The following is a 22,384-nucleotide window of genomic DNA, read 5'->3' as shown; positions in this document are numbered from 1 at the left end:
CGAGACACAGCCACACCACTACGTTACTGTTCAAAGCCAACTCACTGTATTGAAAATATATTTTATAACCTGAGCTAGATTTGCAATTGTTTTATTTCACTCAATCGTTAACAACACAGCGTTTGATATTTCTGACTGTCAGTAATGCTACAATTATTTGTAATAAAACTTATTTTCTAAAGTAATTATTTTTACACTGAAATGAGTGACAAAGGGTTGATGTATAAATACGGAACACTAAACCAGAACTATTCATATATTTTCTTAAATTGGTATTACACAGTAGCGAGGTTAGTATTTTATGTATTACTTGCCGTTTATATATTTATTATTAACTTCAATGTTGAGAAAAGGGATATTTTCACTGCAGTGAACTTAACACCTTGACGGAACTATTGTCAAGCAAATCGTCTCCTTTTATGGTAAGTGTCAAGTTCCACATTGATAAGGAAAATTATGACAGATGGCCATCTGTCAGTCGAGACTGGTCTTGTCACAAAGCGCATTTTTTGTTACTTGACCTGCGTGTTATCGAACGCTTCTAACTGCGGACTCGTAGCTTTCAAGAATATGTTTGAAGGCGATGTATTGTAAAGAATTTTAGTGACTGCAAACTCGGAACTACTTTTGAAGTCGCAATTACAAGTGGTGGTGAAACGTCCCTGACTATTAGGTTTGGAGAAATTACGTTTCAAGGTTTTACATTTGTAATGAAAAAAATAAATTACACTTCATAAAAAGTATATGAGAAATAGGATGAGCCTTTATATATTTTTTCAATTTCACTGTTGCGTGTGAATAGCCAGACAACTACATGATCCACAGCTTACTCCAATTGAGTTTAACAGAATAATACTTCAAACACGTCAAACGTTGATACTTATTAATTTAATACCATACAACGGTCCGCCTTCAAAATTCAGGGGTCTGTTCCACAAAGCAATCGTCGGGCTAAAGTTATCGTAACTCCATACTTTTACATTGACTTACGGCTGCCGTGGCGCTACGATCGGCTTGTGAAACGGGGCCCGCAGTTCATAAACACGCACTTTGGTATTACACAATATGTAATACAGATGAATATAAAGCGGGAGATCTCCTCCCGGGCGAGTAATAAGTGTAAATATTTAACTGTTACAGCATTGGATTGCGACGCTATCGTTGGCAGTGTTGTATAGCGGATGATAACTTCCAATGCACCGTAAATGAAAGATTTCTATATCAGGTATTGATTCATTCCATGTTTGTTTCTGATAAATAGTGTCACTGTTTACTTTTCAGACTTGTTCCAACTTGGGGTGAAGATGGCCTACCTCCTACTTCTTCTGGCGCTTCTTCTCCTTGGTAAGATATTTGACACATTTCTCCTTCTGATATCACGAACGTCTTATTTATCGAACACGTGTCGTGAAACAAGGATGTTCAAACTCTTCCTACAGGATGAGTGCGTGCAGGAGTTGTGTTTTAACGCTGCTTAGAACAGTGTTCCAGTTATAGCTAGGTGTGTCGGCTAAGGTAGGGGAACGCCCGAAGTGATGAAGGTGAAGTACGTTTACCACTTTGGTGAAACGCGCGAACACGGGTTTTTGTTGTTCCTACAGGAGTGCTATCTACCTTACGTGATCTTGTGAATAGTGTTTCTTTGGGTCGTTGTTTAACGCCGTACTCAGCAATGTGCCTGCTACATGACGACGGCTGTGAACAATCGGGTCTTGACAAGACAAAGCAGGTATTGATATTATGTGCAACGATCCACGCTGTCGGGGCATGATGTCACACTATCCATTAAGTCCACTCGTACGACAAGGCCATGTTACGACGTAAATTGTAATAAAAAGGTAAATTGTAATACTTGCAGCAAATTGTAATAATTTTGACGTAAATTGTAATAACAACGTAAATTGTAATAAAATTTGACGTAAATTGTAATACGCAAATTGTTATAAAAATTGACGTAAATTGTAATAATCTCAACTTGCGGTAAAATGTAATAACTTTTTACGTAAATTGTAATAACCTTATAAGTTTAGTGTCAAAGGCGTTAAATGACTAGAACCTATCCTTGTCAGGGTTGGTACAGGGTTTATCGTACAATCGTCTTCAAAGTATGGGTGTGGGGGAGGATTGAGGTCGTTATCGTACATTGTTGTATAATTATATGTATATATAAACGCATTGGAATTTCATTTCTATGGTTGTCCAGAAGAGGATTAATTACTAGAATGAACTTAGTTTTCTTATTTATTTGAGAAATACTCTGTGTGTTTTGTACTTAATTGTAATATATCCTATTGACGATTTTCATCATAATTGTTCATATTTAACCTAATGGAATCATATTTCAATTGGTAAAGTAGGTAGTAATATACACAATGGAATAATTATAACGTAACAAACTTACACAAATATATTGATGTGTAAATGTGGAAAGTATGACTTTTACTGACTGAAGCACATTTATTTATTTTGCAACTGTATATTTGTACATATTTTATGCGGAGAGGGGTTTACTAAGTTGCAACTTGTCCCCGATACAATTCTCATTTTGTTCTGTGAATAAAATATGTTTAAACTGAACTAAACTAGCAAATGGATGACATGTCATTCTGCAGTAGTCTGTGTGCAAGCTGATTTGTACATGTTCATATACATTATATCAATTTATTATTATTCAAGCTTCAATTTTTTTAACGTTGCTCGGAGTATGTAAAGCAAATAATGACAATGTCCTAGGCGATGTACATGTAGGTATGTGAACCCGCAAGGACTACCTTTATCAATTATTTTACGTGCAGCTTGCGTCATGTCTGTATTGTTAGAATAATACTCTAGCAACTGTACACATCGAAATTTATGACTGAAAGATCCATCCTCGGGTTAAAAATGATGGATTACATTAGGTACGTCTATTCGACAAATAGGTTAATTGATTTATCATCCAATAGTAGCTTAGCTAGGAGTCCATTGCAATAACATTGAGTTACGAGTTACCGAAGAGAGCTCTGTGCAACCGGACCCTGAAATTATGTCGATTTGCATTGGAGGTTTACTTAATTTGATAAGGAGCACATGACCGTTTCCTTGAAACAAACAAGACAATTCAATCGTATTTATACATTATATTTTGATGAAGAATTCAAATACAACAAATGAGTGACAGATCTCCTGTGCAATGTCAAAGGGAAAAAAACAGTCGTCAGCAAATGCAGCATAGATTTCCCATGCATGGGAAAGGATAATACTTAATACATAACATTATATACAATGTTTTTATTTATATCAAAAGAGGGGCGTGGATATTCTTTACCTACATTGCATATACTATTAGATATTGTGTATTCTCGATCTCTGTGAACTTCTCACAGTTAAATAAATAATAATAAATAAATGCAAACCATGTTAACTTATGCAATATTTGTAGCAATGTATGATTAACATATGGATCATTAATATAACATAAAATACTTCCTTTCATAGGAAGAAGTATATTTAATGAAATAAATGAATAAATCTAACTGTCTGGATTCCTCTCATATGTCATGAAGAACTAACAACAACTTACTGACAACTTTTGCTGGGATAATAACTCTTGCCCCAACAACCAAAACAGAATCAATCATGATCACGGCACGAAATCATAATTCAAAGCATACACTAATAATATCCTGTATCTTCGGGCATGTCTTGTTGAGTTTCAAAGAGCATCAGAATGTATAATAAATTTGTTGCAATCAATTATTGCTGAAATATATCTGTTTTGATCAAAATTGAAAGGATGAGAAATCTATAATAAAAAGGGTTTTGTCACTAACGTAAATATTCTCTTTTACCTTATACGAAGAGTATTCTAAGATCATTAAACTCGGCAATCGCTGGTGGATTGCGCCAAGCAACCTTGTTACCAAATTTAGGACCTCACGTACAATGCGGTACATAATTGTCGAAACAGATAATTACGGTTTTCATAAGTTATGACTAATTTGTGACATATATACGGACAAAAATTACCTCAGAGGATAATCTTCTCTGGGGGTTTAAGAGGATTAAAATAATTCCAGCTAACATCAAGCACTGTAATAAAATATTGAAATTATAGCATACCTTCTTAACATTCCAATGAAAAGAATAGTGACTATCTAAGAAATCAAATTATATTTATCTCCGACACTATGCCCTCATCAGTATACACACACACACACACACACACACACATACACACACACACACATACATACAAACACATACACACATAGGTATGTATGTATGTGTGTGTTTATGTATGTATGTATGTATGTATGTATGTATGTATTTATGTATGTATGTATGTATGTGTGTGTGTGCGCGTATGTAGGTGTGTATGTAATGACAGTAAATGTGAGCTCTATGTCATTGGTATCATTACTTTTCAAGGTCCCATTACATATCAATAGTTGTATAAGGATAACTGTTCACAAATATAATAACTGTGTGTGTCAAACATGCATGTTTTCTCACTGCATGACAAAAGTATCTGGAACTATATTCGTACCGAAAAATTATACATATAATTTTTCGGTACGAATATAGCTCGATATATATAATTTTTCGGTACGAATATAGCTCGATATATATAATGTTTAACTGTACTCCGAACAGTTAAATTACATATATATATACAAAGGTACAAAACTGTTTAGGGAAGTTTGGTAGAGCATTTATCGTACAATCGTCATTAAATATGACTTAGTGTGGGGTGGGAGAACTTTTTGAAACTTGATATATCGAACATTGTTGTATATATACTCTTCAAAAACAGAAACTTGACATAGATGTAAAACCACTTTTTGCCAAATATCTAAAATAATTACATTAAATGAGAACCAAATAAGTCAAACAGAAAGATGATGTGTCTATAATTCGCGAAAACACATGCAAAGCACGTATACGTAGCGTTTGGGGATCAATTTTACAGCTTCATCCAAATGCAACCGCCTGTAAAAACGTGCAGCACAGGATCCTGCATTTAGGCATGTAGGCCCCCCTGCTGAATGGGTATAAAAATCCACATCAACGGCTGTTCATACAGTCCTTATAACGGCAGTAGAGGCGGTGACAGAATGCCAAGGCTGAATGCAGCTCAACGGAACAACGCCATCCGGAGATTACAAGCTGGAGCAACTCAGCAAGAAGTGGCCAGGCACTTTGGCGTATCCAGACAGACAATCTCCGCACTGTGGACCCGATACAACAACACCAACAGAGTTGACGACAGACTGGACTTTTTCATGAAGACCTGTTCGACGTCATGTATTGACCCCAGGTCATCTGGCGGACCGTCTGCTTTGGTGCCAACAGAGGGTTAGATGGGCACGTGCAAGGTGGAGAAATGTACTGTTTACTGACGAGTCCCGTTTCCTACTCACACGTGCTGATGGGCGCGCACGTGTCTACAGACGTCGGGGTGAACGTTACGCCCCCAACTGTGTGCAGCAGGTTGTCCCATTTGGCGGCGGGAGTGTCATGGTATGGGCCGGAATTCATCACGGTGGTAGGACGCCTCTCGTGCATGTGGCAGGTGCATTGACAGGTGTGCGTTACAGAGACTTGATCCTACAGCCTTACGTTCTTCCTCACGTCAACGTTCATGGCGGACAGTTCCAGCAGGACAACGCTCGACCGCATATTGCACGTGTTTGTCAGGACATCTTACAGCACAACAACATCCAGACATTACCTTGACCAGCCCGGTCACCAGATTTGTCCCCGATTGAGCATCTGTGGGAAGAGTTGGATCGACGCGTTCGCAGAAGGAATCCACCGCCCCAAACACTTCCGGCGCTTCTTGATGCACTTCAGCATGAATGGCAGCACATCCAACAGCGTGTTATTGACACAACCGATACTGACATTTTCTGTACCCCTGTGACATAACTGTATCGTGTACGTGTGTCTGTCTAGGTGACACGATTAATGTTTTGAACATTGTGTACATTGATCTTCAAACAGTGTTTCAATTATGGTTTCTGTGTCCTATTTTGAAACAATCGCATTATATTACATTTTGAAAGTCAGTGTCAAGTTTCTTTTTTTGAAGAGTATATATAAACTCTCTTGAGTGTTCTTTCTTTAGGTTAAGTACGTGGTTATCAACACAATGTATTTATATATAAAAATATATGTTTGGGATGCTTTCCTTGCATTTAAAGTGTGTTAGCATTAGTTGAAAAGAGCGATTCAGCATGAAACCAAATTTGAAATGGGGTTAAACAGTTGTTACATAGTGTATGGAATACCCTCTGAAGACAAATATTGCAGTCTCAAATTTAGAAGTTTTAACTCAATTTCAGAAAAAAAGTAATATGGCTGGGCAATTAGAACTAGTTATATAATTTGACTTTTTGGTAAGTCACCAGTCATTTCATTGGAATTTTAAGAGAGTATGTTATTACAGTGCTTGATGTTAGCCCAAATTACTTTAATCCTCTTAATCTTTCAGAGGAGGTTATGGTTTCAGGGGATTATTGTACGTATAAAATTCGTATCAAGGTTTCTTGGCGCAATCCACCAACGATTGTCGAGTTTAATGATCTTCAAGTACGTTTCAACGTCAAAGAGAAAATTTACTTTAGTGACAAACATATTTCCATTATAAAATTTCAATTCCTTTCTATTTGGATACAAGCAGATATATTTCAGCAATTTACTGCAAGAATTTTATAATAATTCGTATACTCTTTGAAACTGTACAAGAGTTATCCGAAGATACCGGATGTTATTTGTGTATGCACGGGATCTGTCAACTCATTTGTTGTATTTGAATTCTTCGTCAAAATAAAATGAATTGTATAAATATGATTAAATTCCCTCGTTTGTTTCAAGAAAAGGATCATGTACTCCTTATCAACTCGTATAGCGTTTCCACTGCAAATCGACACACTGGTTGACCAGCCTGTGTTTGTACCCTTCGTCATCACTCGTTCAGTCGTGTCGAACGTACTGTTGAAGCAAGTCATGCAAAAAACATCTTGAATAGCCTTATAAGAGTATTGAACAATATGTCACAATTAAGTTATTTGTCGAATATACGGTTGTGTAACCCATCATTTTGAACCCGGGGATGGATCTTTCAGTCATTTAAATTTATTGATTTTGACACCACCCTTTAATGACGATTGTACGATAAAGCCTATACCAACCATCCCTAACTTAACAGTTTTGTACGTTAGTCATCATACAAAGAATTTTTCGAATTGTACATGTGAAACGCAAGCTCAACTGACAAAGATCATTTCTAGTCAATTGGGGTCTTGGACACTACGGTAGTAAGGTTATTACAATTTACGTAAGAATTTATTACATTTTGCCGCAAGTAGAGATTATTACAATTTACGTCAATTTTTATTACAATTTGCGTATTACAATTTACGTCAAATGTTATTACAATTTACGTTGTTATTACAATTTACGTCAAAATTATTACAATTTGCTGCAAGTATTACAATTTACCTTTTTATTACAATTTACGTCGTAACAGGCCATCTGCGTGGTCTCGTCGATAGGGTTTGCCCGGAGAACGGAAGGTCGGCGGTTCGATCCCCGGCCGCGTCATACCAAAACGACGTTTAAAGATGGTACTTGTTGTTATCTTGCCTGGTCCTCAGTATTATTGGGATAAAAAAAGGGCGGGTCGGCTCGGAGTCAGTATCCTGTGTCCGAGTGGTGTATGCGCGTTAAACTGCGGCGTGGTATCTCGGTGAGCTAGTACTATCCAGACGGCATTAGACCTGTCTGGTACAATCAGCTACTGAATTATCACATATGAAACTTTTAAAGTCAAGTCCCGTTAATACGACATGGTTGGTTGCATGTGATTATGTCGGATTAACGAGTTTGTTGGACAAACGAAATTAAGTAGTATCAACGTTCGTGATCGAAAATAGGACAACTACGCGATAGGTAACGATACAAACACGTAATAAAAAAATGAAAAATGAAATATTGATATTGTTATGTTACATTGTTAACGGAATGTTTTCTAATCATGCAAACTCTCAAGCTTAGCACAAAACAAATGTTACGGACTGTATGACTTATTCAAAATACTTTAAAAAGCATAGTCTGGAATGGAAGCCGTCAGTTTGAAACTGGTAACGCAAAACTTAAGAAAGTTGCTTTCTTAGTGGCTAACGTTGGCTTCCTGTTAGGCATTTCCTTTTAGTTCGCGAAAGGTTCTTCTGACATGACCTGTAATGTGATGTCCTCGGCGATAGCGAGAACTGGTATCTGATTTTAATGAGATTGAGGTAATCTAAGCATGTGATTAATCCTGGCTTTTTTATTTTAAGCATTAATTGTTTTTTAAGCAAATTTATATCTCCGTTGTAATATGCAGCTACCAACCCACTCGTCTCGCATCAAAACACGGGCTATGTACTCACGGGCAGATGACCACGGAGTATGCTGATCACTGTGTCGGATTAACGAGACTGATTAATGAGTGATTTCGGCAGTTCGTTGCAAATTAGGTGTGTCGAAGTCGGAATGCGAGACTGTCGGATTAACGGGTCTAATAGAACTGTTTTAAGCGGTTCCCATCATTAGTGTATTTATAAAAAAAATGAACTTATTCTCATAGATAATCGGCGACTGTTCAGTTTCTTTTTCTGAAGCGGACTGACCATTTACGGGGTTAGTTAAAAAATAATGGCCAAAAAAATTTCGTTTAAAATGAAAATTCTTGTTTACTGGAGATGTCCTGAAAAAAAACCGTGATGGTATCACCTACTTTCAGACGAACAAATTGTAGAAGTAATAATTTTCTCTTTTAAAAATCATCCCATCGTGTGATCCTAGCCTCTCTCGCCCTCAAAAATTGAATGGTAAATTTTTAAAAATGTTACAGTCACAGCAACGAGGGGAGACTACTCGAGTGATGAAATTGCTCTTCTGGCATCCATTCGAGCCAACACCAGCGTGGACGTCAGACCGATACAGTACACTGTCGTCACGTCCACCATCTTGCTGTTTGCTCTCAATGATGTGGTAAGTGTATCCTACATACCCGCCTGTGAACTGAAGTGAAATCTCGATAGTCGGAAACCTCGGTAGACGGAAACCTCAGTAGTCGGAAACCTCGATAGTCGGAAGCCTCGTAAGTGATAACAGCAAGGAGGTATTCCAAAATATCCAGAAGCAACGAAGTCCCGGGAAAGACATACTAACAGCAGGCTATCACCCATGGATTGCCTTGTATGGGTGAATAAATGCTATGAGGGAGAACACACACACACACACACACACACACACACACACACACATATATATATATTCTGAACAACAAAAGTTCCTTTGACATTGAATAAGATTTAATGCGAAGTTATGTTTTTTACCAAATCTGAAACAATTTCGGTTTCCAACAGATAAAAGACTCCTGTAAGTGTTCAAATGGTTTAATATGCCACACTGACTTCAAAAATACGTGGTTTCATAAAACAAACATTAACATACCAAAATGTCAATTTACAAATCAATAGCGTGTGTGTCCACTTCGGGTTGCGATGCAAACAACACATCTTCGTCTCATGGAATGGAATCAGGCGTCGCACAAATTCCTGTGGGATATCTGTCCATAGCTGCTGGAGCATGTTTCGAAGTTCCTGGAGTGTCTGTGGAACACGTGGTTGACGTCGAAGGCGCCGATCCATCTCATCCCACATGTGCTCGATTGGTGGGAGATGAGGGGAGCGACCCGGCTAGGGGATGATATTCACGTTGGTTTGTTGAAGGGAATCCTGAACAAGTCGCGCAATATGAGGCCGGGCGTTGTCATTTTGAAAGGTAATGCCTGGGCCATGACGACGCAAAAACGGTAGAACAACTGGGCCCGATGATCTCGTCGCAGTAGCGCTGTCCATTGAGATTTCCCTCTACCACTATCAAACGGGTCCCTGTCTTGCTGTAATCCCATACCATAACGCTGCCGCCCCCGAACCGATCTTCTTCCATGACACAATGATTGACGTAAGGTTCACCTCGACGTCGGTACACTCGAATCCGTCCATCGCTGTGGCCGAGGTGAAAACGAGACTCGACAGTGAATAGAACTTGTCCTCACTGCTTGGCCGTCCAGCGTAGACGCTGTCTGCACCACTGTAGACGTGCTTGACGGTGTTTTCCTGTCAAAATGGGACGTCTGGTGGGTCTTCTGGCGACAATCCCTGCACATCTGAGGCGACGACGTACGGTTTTTGAAGATATTCGTCGAAGGCCAGGGATGCTTCATGCAATCACTGTTGCTGGCTGGAATCGATTTCGTAGGTGTGTTGTTCGAATCCAGTTGTCTTGTGGATTATTGGTTACGCGTGGCCTGCCACTCCGAGGATGGTCTCTGACTGCATTCGTCTGTTGTCAACGTTTCTGTGGACGTTAAAATGTTTTGCAACATCACGTTGACTCGATCCTGCTTCAAGCATACCAATGGCTCGCAGACGCTCATTTTCGGACAGGCATGTCATTTCGTAGTGTTGAATAATTACGTAATTTTGTTGTTTTTCTGAGTGGTTGTTGTCAGCACGATGCTAAACAATTCAAATGGAATTCCGTTAACGCACATGTTTTTATACCCATTCTTGGGTAGTGAAATGCATGGGCTTGCATAAAAATCAACTGTTGCATGAAATGCATGCTATTCTATAGCAGCTGCGTTTTTGTGACCTGATTCCATACATTATTGGAAACCAAACTTTACTTGTTTGAAAAATACACTAAAATATTGGTGTCACAGGAACTTTTGTTGTTGAGTATATGTTCATGTAAGAACAACAAAAGTAATATAATCACAAAGGGGGAGACCTGACAAGGGAAAGCAACAGATAATTGGCGATGATAGAAGATTAGCAACAGACAAATGAAAGCCATCACTTTACAGTAAATTAGCGCTGATATTTGCTGGCGATGGACAACGGGAGGCCGTGGGTAATTAGCATTGATAGGTAATACAATGGAAATGGCAATGGACAAAAGGTTTACCTGTTGTTAAAACGAAACAACACAAGATGATTAATTAGTAGTAGGACAAGCCGGGATAAATGACATGGATTAACTAGACCTAAGATCCAACAGTGGTTAGTTATTTTAGCTGTAACAACTAAGGGATTGCATATGCATGTAAGTTAGAGAAGCAATTATAGAGAAAATAAGTTGGAGAAGGATATAGATACAAAATTAAGTGGAGAAGGGTAGAAAGAATATAATTTTGACTACAAGTACAGGTATATAATCTACAAGAACTTCAGCATGGGTTCTTTACCGTGCGCGAAATAGGCATATTAAATTCCCAATTTAAGTAAGTAAGTAAGCTTGGGTTAGACCTGAATGTATATACAGGCAATTTCAGGCACGTCTGCAGCTGGGGACACTCAGCCGGACCTCTATGAACCCTTAAAGCAAAAACCACAACATGGGTTATCACTAGGGATGGTTTGAGGAAGGTGAAGTTTGTCATGTCACAGAAGGGTGCCTTTCAAGTACAACAAGAATATTACTACACAGACTTGCATTCACTGTAGGACGATGTACCACTGCAGGCATTGTTTTCAGAAATGTCACTGAACATTCCAACACTCCAGAGGATAAAAAGCTCGAGTTTCTCAGCACCACCAGTAAGAGAGACGACGATGAAACCACCCAGATGTATGCTCTGTACAACGATTAAGTCACTATACAGGACCAGGATCTGATTCCATTCCGATCATCTTTACCAGTTTTGTTCAGCGCTATGTACAGACAAAGAAAGGAAGACTATATCCATTCTTCTCCGACAAGAGCTGAAGTGCAGCTGGAAGGAGAATGGACACAGATATCAGCCCTTTCTTCTCGTCAGTGATGGAGATGACAAGATCCTGGCCTTCTCAACTCAGCAACAACTTGAATCTCTACAGTCTGCTGAAACTATCTACAAGGATGGTACGCCTGCCCTGACATACGGAACAAAGTATATATCATACATGCGGGTACATGATCCATATCCTACCAATTTCCCTATGCCTTTTGCCAGGTCGTCAGAAAGAAACGTACAGCAGACTTTTCAGCCTCATCAGAGAGAAGTGCAACATAGACTCAACTGGCCCTTTGCTCCATCAAAGAGTCCAGACAAGATTTTGAATTTGCTGCAATCCATGCAATTGAAGATGGATTTCCAGGTGCCATAACGAAGCGCTGCTTCTTCTACTTTGGACAGGGGATATGGAGGAAAGCCTAAGATCTGAGCATTGCTGTCAAGTATAAAGAACATCCAGCTGTATGATAGTAGATTAGACATCTGGTGACGCTGCCCTTCTCGCGCACAGACATGGCTGGAGGTCATGGACTCCAGGCAAGAAGTTCAGAGAGCCACTGAATTCAGTGACTACATGGTTATTAACTAGGTGTTTGGATTTTTGAAAAAGTCTAAGCTTAACATTAAAGAGTCTTTGTTTCTATTTGATAGGATGGTTTCTCCAGTCTTATGTTATGCATCATGTGTTTGGGGATTTGAAAGTGTCCAAGTTATAGAAAATGTGCACTGCAAATTTCTTAGAAAAGTTCTCCATGTTAATTCAAACACTCCAGCAGCAGTCTTGTATGGGGAGCTAGGACGGTATCCATTACATGTAACAACCATGTTCAATTCAATTAAGTATTGGCTGAAAATATTAAACATGTCCACAAATAGGTATCCTAAGGCTTGCTATCTGATGTTATATCAGTTAGATGGGGCTGGTAGAGCCACATGGGCAACTAGAATAAAATATCTATTGAACAGACTTGGATTTGGTCTAGTTTGGTTTGAACAGGGTGTTGGTTTGTTGGAAACAAACATGGGCACTATCTATAAGTGAAACAAGTAAGCTTTATAATTATTCTATTATCAAATCAGTGTTGGAGCCTGAAAGGTATTTGCACAATATGAAGAGTAAAAATTTAAGAATTGTTCTTAGTCGATTCAGATGTGGTAACCACAAACTGGCTGTTGAAATTGGGCGGTGGGGAGGAGTTGCTAGAGAGGATAGAGTATGTAAATATTGTTTTGATAATCTCAGTGTATCAATTGTGGAGGATGAAGTTCATTTTATTACATCATGTTACTTGTATTACAAATTCAGAAATATGCTTTTGCCAAGTATTTGTACTAGTAATCTTTGTACTCTCGACAAATTTGAGAAAGTTATGACAGATAATTCTCTGTCAGAATCTTTAGCACTTTATATTGTTAAATGCACGCAGGCAAGGCAGGTTTATCTCATAAGTTAAAGGGAGACAACTCTATATACAATTTACGAATGCTTCACTTCCTCTTGATGATTATAGTAGATCTCTTCTTAATGATTGTAATTGTTGTTTGTAACTTAAAATTGTTGTGACTTGATTATATATACATGTACTCTGGGCTGGAGGCCTTTATTACAGAATAAAAGAGTCTTGAAGTCTTGAAGTCTAACTAGGTGAATGAAAATTCACGATTTTCATTGCCTCTGTGAAAGCACCATCTGACTGATGGACCTCGTACACTCACTTACAGGGGCCCCATAACCGTCTCAACAAAACCCTGCCTCATTCTCACCCAAACATTTGATTTGTTGAGGTCAAGAGGATTGATGAAAAGGTAAAGCAAACAAGATAAAGTTGGCCCAGACTGACTTTGGGAAGTTCCACCCAACTGGAAACGAGAAGCTGACAACAGACTTGTTCCTCTCCGGCACCAGGCCAGATAAGGACAGAAGACACCTATTGACATGGGAGTTCTTGGCCATGCACCTCTTGGCTATACTCTTGAAACTGGACTTAAAGAGATTTTGCTTTGTGGCATTTTATTGTGCTTTGACTATTGTGAAAAACAGATTTGCATTTTAATGGACAATATCTGCTTAAATGCATTTTTACATACATGTAATACATGTACCAAAATACTATATTTGTATACATATACTGGACCGCAAAAGAAACGTCACCCCAAGTAACATTGCATGAAAAGTTGTCATTTAAATATCTGGTTAATTTTTGTCAAAGTTTCTAAAATTTAACATTACCTTGACCGGAAATTGAAATGAAACAAAGCAGATAACAATAAATCCGATCGCCCAAACGCATCACAGCAACGGCCATAGTAACCCAATGCATGTTAGTACCATTCAAATTGAAATGCACATGCGTTCCACCATTTCTTGCCCTGTAAAAATCTACCCAGATCGGATAACATTCATTCGTTATTGAATTCCTACCACATGCCAAGATCAGCTGGAAGAAATCAGCGGCACCAAGCCCTTGGACGATTGCAAGCTGGACAAGGCGCCCGGCACGTAGCCAATGCATTTCAAGTCCAGGTGAGGACCATATACAGGCTCGAGCAACGGTACCAGGCAACCAACACTACAGATGACAGACCACAAAGTGGAAGACCAAGGGTCACCACCCGACGTCAGGATCGTCAGATTGTGCGACAGCATCTTCAAGATCGCTTTATTACTGCTGGGGAAACTGCTCGACAGACCATGGGGACACACCAGCAACACATTAGTGCGGAGATCGTGCGTCGACGATTGACGAGCAGACACCTCCACTGTCACAGGCCACGCCGAGGACCCATTCTGACACCACGTCATCGCCAGGTCTGTCTTCAGTGGGCAACACAGCACCAGCATTGGCGCCACCAGCAGTGGATAAGAGTCCTCTTCTCAGACGAGAGCCGTGGGGTGGTCTGAGCATCATGGTGTGGGGTGGAATTGGTCGTGCACAGAGGGTCAGCCCTGTGATTTTACAGAACATCGGTCCAGGGTGAGGCAATGGTGTCACAACAGCTTGGAACATATGTCAAGTCTTGAGACCACACGCCATACCTCATTTGGCACGTCGCCGCAACCACAAGTTTCAACATGATAACACCCGTGCACATACTGCTAGAGCAACAAGAGACTTACTCCAGCAAATTGGCATGAGAACCATGCAGTGGCCTGCCCTCAATCCTGATTTAAATCCCATTGAGCACCTGTGGGAAGAGATTCAAAGACGGCTGAATGACCAAGGCCGACAACTGCAGCTGAACTGCATTAGGCGTTCCTCAGAGTGTGGGCTCAAGTGCCTATGGCCTTCATCAACCGCCTCATCCATTCCATGTATCGACGTTGAACGGCAGTCATCAATGCACATGGCGGACACACAAGATGCTGACTTGTGGTGCCATTTTCTCAGAGACTAGTGTTGTGTTTCACAATAAGAAATTTGACACTTTAATTTCAACCTTGATGATCAGTTTTGCCAAGTTTCATCTTTTTGATATGTCTCAAAGTATGTTTACATTGTTTGGACAAATAAGGTTCCTCATACATCTATCCATGGTGACATTTTTTGCGGTTCAGTATATTGTGTACATTCTTATTGTTTCTTTTGGGCTGTTGCATTCCACTGATTGGTAATATGGAGTCATCACTACGTGCACTGGGCCATGCTAACCGTTGTTTAAGTCTGGAAGAGGAATATACCAGGATTGTCTTGGCCAGCTAAAAGGCCAACATCTGTGAAATCAACTTGGACGTTGTGTGTTGCAATGTCATGTGGTGTCTTTGCAGTTCTGCAAGAGAAGTGGCTCCAAACTCCATTGACTGCCATCAGACCATAGGGGTCACATTAAAAACTATGATGTTATATAGCTTATATAGCTGTCAAATATATAAGACACGACCATTGGTTCATTTCATGCAAACCCTTATTTTGATTCCACCAGGACGCCATGCAGAACAACAGAGATGGAAGGTAACCCTTTTAATGAATCCAACCTACGCTGTATTTCTGATACACCATTTATTCCTTGCAGAACATCGGTGCAGAAACCATGTCCTTGTCCGGGGCTTTGTTGGTTGTGAGTATATTAATGATGGCGATGATGATGATGCAATTGATGATGATAAAAAGCAAATCCAGTAAATAAAATAAACTAGTGTCCAAAAGAAACGATACCAACTTATTTTCAAAATTGTTTTTTACTAAGTGAATTGTCAAGTATGAAAACATGCCAATTCGTATTTCACATCCCAAACACAGCATAGTCGATAAAAAATACCGGGAACACGTGATCACTTCCGGGAAAAAACGTAAATTTCGTGAAAGTGACATTTCCCTCTCTAGCATGTTCTGCACGTGCAGAAAAACTGTATAAAACGGCTGATCAGACACGTTGATATCACATCAACACAAAAAGAACACAAGATATGCCACGTTTGACAGCCATCGAGAGAGAGAGCCGTTGGAATGGTCCAACAAGGAGCGTCACACGTCGACGTCGCCAGAAGGTTGGGCTGCGCACGCATCACTATCACCAGGTTGATGCAGCGGTTACGTCAGACAGGTCAGACGTCAGACAGGCCAAGGAGTGGAAGACCACGAGTAACCACGCCCCGTGAAGATCGTTACATCCGGGTATTACACCTGAGGAACCGCATCGTAGCAGCGACGTCCACGGCGGCTACAGAACTGGGACACAGGATCAGTCGACAGACCGTCTACAGGAGACTACGGCAGTATGGTATCCGGCCACGTCATCCCTACCGCGGACCGCTCCTGACGCCTCGACATCGGAACAACAGACTTATCTGGGCCAGGCGAGTTCGACGTTGGCAACGGCGGGACTGGGCACGTGTTATGTTCTCTGATGAGAGCAGATTCCTCATCTTCAGAAACGATGGACGGCAGCTTGTATACCGACGATTTGGTGAACGTTTGGCGCCTAACTGTATCCAACAGGTCCGGCCGTTTGGAGGTGGAGGGTTAATGGTTTGGGGTGGCATATGTGGTGACGTCAAAACGATGCTTGTCGTAATTCGTGGAAACCTGAATGCACAGCGTTATCTTGATGACATCCTACGGCCTGTTGTGGTGCCCTTTATTCAGCAACAGCCTCGTGGACTCCTTTTTCAACATGACAATGCAAGGCCACACACAGCAAGATTGACACAGAACCCCTTGCCAACGCCAACGTACAGGTTTTGCCATGGCCCGCATGTTCACCGGACATGATCCCATCGAGCACTTATGGGACAACCTCGATCGGCAAACCCGACGTCGCCGTGTGTCTCCAGTCAACGTCCAGGACTTGGAACGATGTCTCCTCGAGGAATGGCAACGCATCACTCCCAACGTCATCAGACGTTTGACGTCATCAGTCCGTAGGCGTGTTCTGGCATGTATTGATGCTCACGGTGGACATACCCGCTACTGACTTGACTTTGAGACGTGTGGTGTGACATTTCCCGTTGTTTCTGTGATCATTGCTCTAACGAAATGTTCATTTTTCGACCCCACCCATCTTTAAAGGCTTGTCATATTGGTTGTACAGATTTTATTGAATTGAAATTTTTGTACAGATGTTGTGAAAGGATTTCTCAAAAGCATAACACCAATCCTAAACTTCTGCATTGTTTAGTTTTTCTTTTATGTCGTTGCAAACAGGTGGTATCGTTTCTTTTGGACACTAGTTTATATACGATTAATACACATTCAATAAATATTGTTTTATACTTTTTAATGAATCTTATCTTTTGATCTCACATGAAGGATTGTTTTAACATTTTAATTGCATTGATTGTCCAGTAGTGTAGTTCATTGTACTTCGGATGCCTAATTAAGCAGTTCATGATCTTACTCATAAAACAAGAAATGCACGATAAACAAATCACGTAAATATGTTTCATATTATCAAAGTAGATCATATGAGGACACTGTAAGGTCACATTTTGCATGACAATCTATTCTGACAACTTCAAAATAAGTGTTTTATTACTAGTATAGCACATTCTCGCATATAAAAATAAATGAATAAAGATGAGATTCTATTCCTGTGGCACCCATAGTGTATAGTAAGTTAAAAAACCCACAGTAAAACATGTCGGATTTTGCATAGGTTTTGAGTTATCTATTATCTAAAAGAATCACAACATGATCACATGTACAATATCGACACATTGACATGATCACATGTACAATACTGACACATAGGCATGATCACACATACATTATTGACACAATTGCATGATCATGTGAACAGTATTGACCATCGACGTGATCATATTTACAAAATTGACCCTGGACATAATCACACATACAAGTATGTCCCTTGACATGATCACATGTACAGTATTGAAATGATCACATGTACAGTATTGACACATGTCGACAGCTCTGGAATGACCCTCGACTGACGTGGGACCCGGCATCTGCGGGAGGAATACAGAGGATGGTTGTCAACACCAAATACATCTGGAAGCCACCACTGGTCATTGAAAATGAGTATGTATACATGAGCGAACTGTGGCATTTACTACACCAAGGACGTGAGTAATATTATGCGTTATTTGGTTTGTGAGTAATACTGTGTTCAAATTAAAACACTCGTAGTTACATAAACTACTACCCATTCTCCTCAAAGCATAATCTCCATGCATTGTGAAAAATATTTTACATCTGTTCTCAGAATAAAATTGTATCTCTTGAAACAGTGACCAAAAACCGTTTCTTTTGCGCCGCCTTCACCCTTTAGCGCCCAATGGAACCTTCTGTTACGGCAGGTGCTCCGGGACTGGTTATCATGTGGCGTTGACGTTTTGAATTTACATAACCTGAATCACTGACACCAGTCTCTTCCCTCCCCAGCATCAACTCACCGGCTGTCCTAGGAAGCGACGGAACCCCTCTCCAAGTGTTCCCCAGCGGCGATGTAGTATGGTCTCCCCCCATCTCTACGACCTCCAGCTGCTCTGCAGACATAACGTACTACCCCTATGACAAGCAGACATGTTCTCTGACGCTGGTTGGCTGGAGTTACACCACGGATGAGGTAGACCTCCTCACTGACCCAAACAGTCCGTTCGACATGAAGTATTTCACCGGTAATGGAGAGTGGCAAATGTTGGGCACTGGATATGAATACACTAACGTGACCCAGGGCGTTATGACATTCCGGAAACTGGTGTTCAAGGTAACTGTCCGTCGAAAATGGCAGTTCTATGGCCTGAACATCATGCTGCCCCTTATCCTCAACTCCATCTTAATGATGGTGGTGTTTGCCTTGCCGATAGAGTCTGGGGAGAAGATGGGGTACTGTCTGACTGTCCTCCTGTCCTACATCGTCCTGCTGACTATGATAGCTGCCAACCTGCCGCCCATATCCAGTCAGACGTCTATCATCCGTGAGTGGCTTAGTGAAGTAGTGGCGGATGTGATGGTAGACGTTACATCATCAATAGTTCCATCAGATGTACAGTTAGTAGTTGTAGATGTGTTAGAGTGAGAGTTTAGGGTGCCTTCATCAGTATTTCAGCCAACCACAAACGGGCTTCACTAACTGAACCCAATGGGCTTTGTGAGGCAACAATTTGCACTGTTAAGTTACTCCCTTGATCGTAGCAACATTAGTGATTGAGTGAGGAAGTGAGTCAGTGAGTTGGGTTTAACGCCGCTATAAACAGTATTCCAGTTATATCACTGTATGTGAGATTACTGTGGATGGAAAGCCCGACCGAAGTGATGCAGGTCTCAGACGTTTCTTACTTTGATGAAACCCACGAGCAAGGGTGCTGACAAACCTAGAAACGTGGCCGGGGCTTAGCAGGATTCGAACCAACGATCATAGGTTTATGGCGCGCCCAAAGGCTGCAACTCTGCACAGGGAGCATCATCAGCACCCATCATACAAGACGGAAGCGAAGTAAGTCACGAAACAATACGCGTATTCTTACTTACTTTTTTTTATCCGATATGACACATTCTCATTTCTCAATATAAACAAAGAACAGACTGGTAAAAAGTGGAACAGATCGTCAGTGTTTTGGAATAAATAAGCAGCTGCATGCTATGGACCAGAAGAAAATGTAGCAGCTGCATGATATAGACAAGAAGAAACTGTAACAGCTTTATTAAATAGACCAGACGATATAGTAGCAGCTGCATGATATGGACAAGAAGAAACTGTAACAACTGTATGATATAGACCAGACGATATAGTAGCAGTTGTATGATCTGGACCAGAGGAAACAATAGCAGCTGTATGGTAGTGAGTGAGTGAGTGAGTGAATGAGTAGGTTTTTACGCCACCTTTAGCAATATTCCAGCAATATCACGGCGGGGGCATCAGAAATGGGCTTCACACATTGTACCCAAGTAGAGAATCGAACCCAGGTCTACTGCATGAATGCGAATGCTTTATCCACTTGGCTACCCCAACTGCCCGTATGATATAGAATATATAGTAGCAGCTAGCTGTGTGATATAAACCTGAAGAAAACAGCTGTATGATATAGAGTAGAATAATAGTACCAACTGTGCGATATAGACCAGAAGAAGACGTAGCAGCTGTATGATATGGAGAGGAAGAATTGTAGCAGCTATATGATATATAAGCTTGAAGATATAGATATAGTAGCAATCTCTTCAAGAATATTCGATTTCTAAACTGTTCAATGGGGTATGCGCTAGAATACACATACTGTTCAGTAAATAAACCTCCGATGTACACGTGTACATCACCCATGAGTAAATGTAGATACTCACTATTTGTCCTTTTCAGAGGTGTACCTGTCCGTGGTCATGTGTGTAGGCACTGCAGGCACACTCTGCACTATCGTCGTTCTCCGCCTGTATCACCAGGATGAGGCCAAACCAGTTCCAGCGTGGCTGCAGAAGGTCACCCAGTCCTTCCTGTCTCCCCTGGCGTGCATCACCTGCACGTCAAACAGAGTGGTGTCCCCTCTCGGAAAGGACTTGCCCGAATGTACAGAGAAGATAACATCTCCTCAACGAGGGTCTAGTGCAAAAGAGATTGCTCACATACTGGACAAATTTCTCTTCCGTATTTTCGGAACCTTCATGTCCGTCATAACGATTGGGTTCGTTTTGTCCCTTATGACAAATTATTTATGACATGGTAATGTGCCACTTTCTGTACACTTCTTGTGGATGTAGATCTGTTCCGTTCTGGTGAGAAAGAAGTGTGCACCAGTGCATGTGGCATTCCGCCTGAAACAGTGGACTCTACTCCAGGAACACATCAATGGTGGCATAGTCGTACCCCTCGCCACAGGCAGGTCTCACTATCGTCAGAACACGTTGAACTACAGGCAGTTGAACACTACTCAGAATGTTAACATAGTTGATTCTGTGTATTTGATTTATTGGTTTATTTGTTTCATTAATTCAACTCAATGCGTGGTCTTGTCTCTAGAACACATGAAATAAAAACAATTATTCTGCAGCAATAAACATATGTTGATTTTTGTTGTTGTCTTTTTAACCTGAAACACGTTCGGCAACACACAGACCAGATATCAGTAACAATCAACCACTTGTCTTAATTTTAATCCATGGCGATGGTGAAGAATGTGATTTCACACAAATCTAATACTGAAACACATGTTACATGTGGTGTTTCCTCAGGAAGTGACTTTGTTTGAAATGTGCCTCTGTTCACCCAGAAGTGAATGGGAACCCAGTAGGATCAGTTAGCAATGTGGCAGTTAACCTTCTAGAGCCACACAAGCAGCTTAGGCTGTATACTTCCCAGAGAGCTGAGGATTATTATTATTATTTACAGAAGGAAAAATGCAGCAAAGAGGGTTTATGTGATCCTGACACAGTCAGGCTGGTTAGGCTGACAGGAAGCGCTGACTAGTAAAACCCACCCAGAATCTTTCTGAGAATGTGAAGACTTCCAAATACTGCAGCCTTCTGCATTACCCAGATTGTCAGAAGGGCTGTATTCCTGGCAGCAAACCTGGTTAATCCCCCAATGTCAGACAACAGATTTAGGAGGTAGCAAAATCTAAGGCATTGAGAACAATGGGGAATCAGACAACTTGGTACTTTGATTCAAACTTGACATTTCGAAAGTGAAGTCATATTTGCCATGTTTTTCCTGAATCTTGTCAATCACATTAGTGTGAGTGAGTGAGTTAAGATTAAACGTTACATCATCAATATTTCAGCAATATCATGACGAGATAAAGTTTAACATTGCCAACAAGTATATTCAGATTGCATAAATCCTGTGTCCAAAGGACAGTACATAACTAGAGTAAAACTGTTTTGAGAAACAATAAACTATCATTATACAACCCAATATAAAAAAAGGGGCTTCAGATTGCCAGCAACCAAAGTTAGGCCACTATGCTAGGGAATGAAGAACTTGTAATACTTCTGCAACCTGCACGGTTCACCAGCAGGGTTTACATTATCCCTTCAACTGCTGGCGATTGTATGCAATTTTAGCCATCAATTAGAATAACAAATAAGCTGTGATTAAAACTGAGGTAGGAACAACAAACTTTGGTAGAGATGGTCTTACAATACCCTCTGAGGGGGATAATAATTTTACAATACTTCAACC

At 40.5% G+C, this 22,384-nt stretch overlaps 1 protein-coding gene across 1 annotated transcript in view; it reads left to right on the top strand.

Moving 5' to 3' along the window:
* The window catches only part of LOC124149035 (neuronal acetylcholine receptor subunit alpha-10-like), a 29,801-nt gene extending 8,597 nt beyond the window's left edge, over window positions 1–21,204 (top strand). The window contains exons 2-7 of the mRNA XM_046520366.2: window positions 1,282–1,344; window positions 8,882–9,021; window positions 15,827–15,871; window positions 18,185–18,294; window positions 18,658–19,193; window positions 20,570–21,204. Coding sequence (XP_046376322.1) covers window positions 1,305–1,344; window positions 8,882–9,021; window positions 15,827–15,871; window positions 18,185–18,294; window positions 18,658–19,193; window positions 20,570–20,922 — 1,224 coding nt within the window. The 5' untranslated portion in view covers window positions 1,282–1,304 and the 3' untranslated portion in view covers window positions 20,923–21,204. The remainder of the gene's footprint in view (window positions 1–1,281; window positions 1,345–8,881; window positions 9,022–15,826; window positions 15,872–18,184; window positions 18,295–18,657; window positions 19,194–20,569) is intronic.
* The last annotated feature ends 1,180 nt before the right edge of the window (window positions 21,205–22,384 follow it).

This window comes from Haliotis rufescens, unplaced genomic scaffold (genome assembly GCF_023055435.1).
Source record: "Haliotis rufescens isolate VD_foot unplaced genomic scaffold, xgHalRufe1.0.p SCAF_8, whole genome shotgun sequence".
Taxonomy (NCBI): Eukaryota; Metazoa; Mollusca; class Gastropoda; order Lepetellida; family Haliotidae; genus Haliotis; species Haliotis rufescens.
Note: the sequence above shows the minus strand (reverse complement) of the source record. Positions and strands in the feature narration are given on the sequence as shown.